General features: G+C 59.9%; 1 protein-coding gene across 1 annotated transcript in view; it reads right to left on the reverse strand.

Annotated features, from left to right (window-relative positions):
* NRTN (neurturin) overlaps positions 1 to 2783 on the reverse strand; it is a 3387-nt gene extending 604 nt beyond the window's left edge. The window contains exons 1-2 of the mRNA XM_024746037.1: positions 2597 to 2783; positions 4 to 28 (exon numbers count right to left, since the gene is read on the reverse strand). Of these exons, the coding sequence (XP_024601805.1) occupies positions 4 to 28; positions 2597 to 2765 (194 nt within the window). The 5' untranslated portion in view covers positions 2766 to 2783. The remainder of the gene's footprint in view (positions 1 to 3; positions 29 to 2596) is intronic.
* Between the last annotated feature and the right edge of the window lie 2327 nt (positions 2784 to 5110).

Here is a 5110-nt window from a genome sequence, read left to right on the forward strand (position 1 = left end):
TCCGGGGCGCCCTGCAGCAGTGCACGGTCTGCGAGGGGATGGAGAGAATGGGGTGAGGGTCAGTGGGTGGGTGGGTGGCAAGGAGCCCCCTACCCTCGCTGTTCCCTGAGAAAAAGGACCCTTGTGGAGACTCAGAGGTGCTAGTGCACCCTCTCCCGACCACTTATCTTGCTCCAGGATTCCCGCTTATGCACCCTCTCTGGGCGGTGTCGGGGGGTGCATATCCACACCCGCACGCTGGGTCCCCAGGGCTACTGACACCCTTCTCTGGACCCTGCACCTACGATGGACTGCTCAGAACCTGGCACATACTGTACCACATTCCAGCCTGCCCCACCTTGAGCTGAGCAGACTCGAGTGTCTGTCTTCCTCTGGACACCCCCTGCCCCCAGCACTCTCTGTGGACCCCACCCCTATGCAGAGCAGCATGGGATTTTGCCCCTTTTCACTGAGCTGCTCTCACCTCATTGAAGAAAAGGGAGGGCTCAGCAGGGGGTGTGGTGATCCAAATCCCTGTTTCTACTCAGCCCCAGCTGCCCCCACCCCTATGCTGGGCCACCCCCATGTTACAGGTGAGGAAACTGGGCATCCAAAGGGGAAAAGATGTGCCTGAGGCAGGTGCAAGTGGCAGAGAGAGAGAAGCCCAAACAGCAGTTTTGCTTCCATCGTGTGCCCAGGTTTGGCCCAAGTCCAGCCCTCTTCTCCCACAGCTGCTCGTGCCTGGAGCCATAGATCCCCAGGACCCCACAGTCTACATTTATTTCCCAAGTGGCTGCCCCTGCCGCAGTACTCCTCAGCCCCAGGAGATAAGTGCAGACGTTGCAGTGGCAGGCAGTGTTGACGGTGGGTCTGCAGGCAGGGGGCTGCCAGCCCCTGAGCAGGTGGCAGTCACACTTGCAGTTGGGAGAGGAAATCCTGAGTTCAGCCCGCACCTGCCCCCAAGGCTGGTGCACCTGGCTGTCAAGAGAAATAGCTTCCTGGGAGGTCCGAGGGGGAAGGGCTGTCTGTCACCCTGGGCGTGTGTCTGTTCCCACAGGGGGTCTCAGAAAGCTGACAAGCCCAGGTTCGGAGCCTTGCTCTGCCACTGTCAGCCTTGTAGTTTCAGGCAGGTGATGGCCCTGTTCTGTGCCCCAGTTTCCTTATTTGCTCGGTGAGACTTGCAGAGTCCCCACTTTGACTGGGACTGGGAGGGTGGAAAGGGGTGGGGGTGGGGGGGCACCGAGCAGCATCTTTTGAGTTCTTGATGCCCAGGGACAGGAGCAGGGTGGCCGGCACTGCCTGCTCTGGGGTTAGGTTGAACCTGGCTCACTTCTGATGCCTAAAATTCCACCATTTAGTGTGCCCACCCCAAAGGTGTGTATCTAGAGAGTTAATTCAAGGGCTTGCTGGTTAAGATCCAGATGCCAGATGCCCAGCTAAATGTGAATTTCAAGTAAACAATGTATAATCTTCTAGTATATTATCTGTCCCTGCCTTCCTCCAGCAGGCCTGGCCACGTGCACAGGGTCTGGAACACAAAGAGATGAGGTCCACACCCCCCTGGCCCAAGCCTGAAATTCCACCATCAGCGCATTAGTCCCAGGGCCTAGAACATTGGGACTTCAGGGGATCGGGAGCCACTCCCTTCCCCCAGTAGGGCTGGTTCCCGGGACAGGATGCCAGGCAGGCAGGACCCAACCATGGGCTGAGATCCTCCCCGGTGCCTGAAATTCCACCACGGGTGTTTTGCCCCCCGGGCCTGGGGCACTAGCTTTGGGGGGCACCCCCCGGGTCTCTGGGACTCAGTGTCCTGGGAAGGACTTTGCCGCCTGTAGGGGGGAGCGGCAGGGGCGGAAGTGGAGCCTGCGCCTGAGGCCACCCTTGTCCATTGTGAGGACAAGAAAGAAGGATTGTGTAGGCCGGCAGGGCGGGTGCGGACGTGCACGCAACCCCTACCCACTGGGGGCCACGCCCGCGCCCCGCCCGCGCGGGTGCACATGTGGATGAGCGCGCAAGAAGTCGAGGCCCACGCACCGCCATGGCCCCACAGAATCTGCAGAGCGCAGGCGCCAGGGGCGAGTGGGTAGCTGGGCCGTGGCAGCCACGCCCGCCGGGGTGGGCGTTTCCATTTTTATACCTCCCAGCTTCTTCCCACGTCGTTCTCTCCCATCCTTCTCTCTTTCTGTGCCTCTCTGTTTCTGTGTCTCTCCCCATTTCTAGGACTCTTCCTATTTCTAGGGGTCTCTCTGTCTCCCCCTCCCCTTGGTCCCTGTCCACCCTGGGAGGTCACTAGGGCCTCGGGTTCGGCCTCCCTCTCCCTCCACCCCCGCGCTGCGCTGCAGTGGCCGCCCAGGCCGAATGCCCAGGTCTAATCTCCATCTGGTCCCCTGGCCCCTCAGGGCTAGAGCCTAATTCCTTGTGACAGCTGAGCCGAGAGACCCCAGTTCCCAGTGGCCATCCCCTCCGACGCCCCTGCCAGGCCGTTGTGGGGATTTGCGCCCTCCCTCCACTCCATCTAAAATAAGCCTCTGTGGCCCTGCTCCACTGCGTGAAATTCCACCATTGTGGCCGCTGCGACGTTGTGGGTATCTGACCCAAGACAGGGGGGAGGGCTTACACTGGGCCAGGCGGGCGATTCGAGCGTCCAGGGTGCGAGGCGGCCGGCGCAGCGGGGCAAGCGCGGGTCCGAGGCGGTGGCTGAGGAGCAGGCCTTCCCAACACATCCAGATGGAGAGCACGGAGCTGCAGAGCACCGAGGCCAAGGCCACCGCCTTCCAGCGCTGCATCCTCAGCCTGCGTGCACGGGATGGTCAGCCACACGGCCTCCGTCTGTCTGTCAGGCAACAAATGAACGGGCACGGGGTGCTGGACCAGGCACCGGAGATACAGTGGGGCCCTGATTTTGAACCACTCCTGCTTAATGATCAATCATAACATAGAAGTGATTCATTCAAGGAACCACTGAACAAGGTTGTGAAGAACGCTGCCAAGGACGGGGTGGGCACTGTGCCAGGGGTAACCTGGGAACCACCCCCATCTGGGGGTCCCAGAGTGCTTTCCTGAGGATTGAGGAAAGTTGAGACCTGAACAAAGGCAGGAGTTGGCCAGGCAGAAGAGAACGGCACCTTAGGCTTAGGCAGGGGAAACAGCCAGTGCAAAGGTCCTGGGTGGTGACCCCAGATGGCCAATCCAGCTGGGAGGCTGGGGTGGCTGGAGCCCAGTGAATTTGGGGACGGAGGTGAGGACATCCCCAGCAGGGGGCACTGTGGGACCATGGCGGCGAGGAGAGGTGGTGCTTCGAATACAGTCCGGGAGGCCGGAGCCCTGGGGTTGAGACATGTTGATGTCCTGGGAGTGACTTCCTGACCTTCTCTGAGCCTCGGTTTCCCCTCCAGACAAACTAATGCCCAGAAGCGGGCAGCAAAGGACTACAGCTGCCCTCGACCCACCTCCAGGCCTTTGCACAAGCGGGTTCTTCCATCCAGAACATTCTCTTCTCCACTGCTTCCCACTCCCATTAAATTTTCAGTCTTAGCTTGGACGGCGGCTCCCTCAGGAAGCCTTCCCTGACTGCTCCAACCCCCCAGCCCCAGGCCGGCGCAGGGGCACTCTCTGGGCCCCCACAATGCCCTAAGCGTCCCCCATTAGGGCACCGATTACTCAGTGTTGTGGCTGCCTAGTCGCGTCATTCTCGCAGTAGATGTTTAATAACCCAGGCGCACCTCTACACCTCCACCCTATCCGAGAAGCTCCCCGCCACTGAGTGGCCTCCAGCCCGCGTTTACATTTCCCCGCCCGGCTGCCTGGTGTCGGCCCTCGTGGGGCCTGGCGGCCAGCCCGGTGTAAACATTTACACGGAGAGCTGAAAGCCCGGCTGGACGGCGGTCAGCGCCTGGGCTCGGCCGCGGGATGCGGGGCGCCCCCACGCGCGTGTTTCGGGCCGCGCAGCTGGCCAGAGCTGAGCTGAGCAGTTATTTGCGTTCTATTTGCATCTCGTTTGCATGTGATTTGCATGTGGTGGCGCGCGGGGGTGGGGTGGAGCGTGGTTAAGAGCTGTAAGGCTGGAACCGTCTCTCCCCCGCCCCATGGATGCACTGGCACTGGAGCTATGGCAGACAGCAAGTAACAAAGGACACCTATTAAGCGCCTGCTGTGTACCAGACCAGCTGCTGAGACCACGAAGGAGGCATTATAACCTCCATTTTACAGCTGGGGAAACTGAGGCACAAAACAGAGGGGCTCGGCCAAGGGCACAGCTAGGAAAGGATCTGGGATTCACACCCTGGTTCTTTGACACAACACACACCACATGGGGGGGAGCAAATGCTGTGGAGTTATTCCCAGGACCTTACACTATTGGTGGTATTTGATACGCCATTATTATTACTGTTGGGGGTGGTGACGGACAGTGAGCTCCCCGACATGGGAGCATGTAAACAAACCCTGGCCCAGCCTGGAGATCTGAGGACACAGCACAAGTGCAAAGGCCCTGGGACAGGGCCATGCCTGGCTTGTTGAAGGAACCATCAAGGCAGCCCCGTGTGGCTGGAGCAGAGTGAGCACGGGAGGAGGTGAGGGCAGGGAGGGGATGGGGACAGGTCATGCACGGCCTGTGGGCTGCGGGGAGAAGATTTCATTCTCAAGGTTGTGCAGCAAGCTGAGGTCAGCCCTTGCATTTGTCAGGTGCCCAAACCCACTGCCTTTACTCTTAACGAGCCCCTACTTTATCCCAGATCCCAATCTACAAACTTAATGCGTATTATTAAGTCATTTCAACCTCACGAGTCCTTGTCCCCATTTTACAGATGGGGAAACCGAGACCCGGAGAGGTGAAGTGACTTGCCCAGGGTCACAGAGCTGAGATTAGAACTCTAGTGGCCTCACCCAACCTGGGAAGGGGAGACAGGCAGGGAAACCCACCCAGGCTCAAGACCTCAGGTGGGCAAAGCCCTCTCTGGACTCTGCACCCTGCTTGTCCTCACACCCAAGTCTTGGAGTGGCGTGCCTCGGTTTCCCTGTTAGACTGGAACAAGACCCCTGCACAGCGCCGGCCTAAAACAGGGGGCTGAGAGGGTAGATGGGTCTCCAGCCCTGAGATGGCCCGGCCACGGGAGCCCTTGGAGCCGCAGAC

Source organism: Neophocaena asiaeorientalis, unplaced genomic scaffold, assembly GCF_003031525.2.
Source record: "Neophocaena asiaeorientalis asiaeorientalis breed wild unplaced genomic scaffold, Neophocaena_asiaeorientalis_V1.1 scaffold357, whole genome shotgun sequence".
In the NCBI taxonomy this organism is placed as follows: Eukaryota; Metazoa; Chordata; class Mammalia; order Artiodactyla; family Phocoenidae; genus Neophocaena; species Neophocaena asiaeorientalis.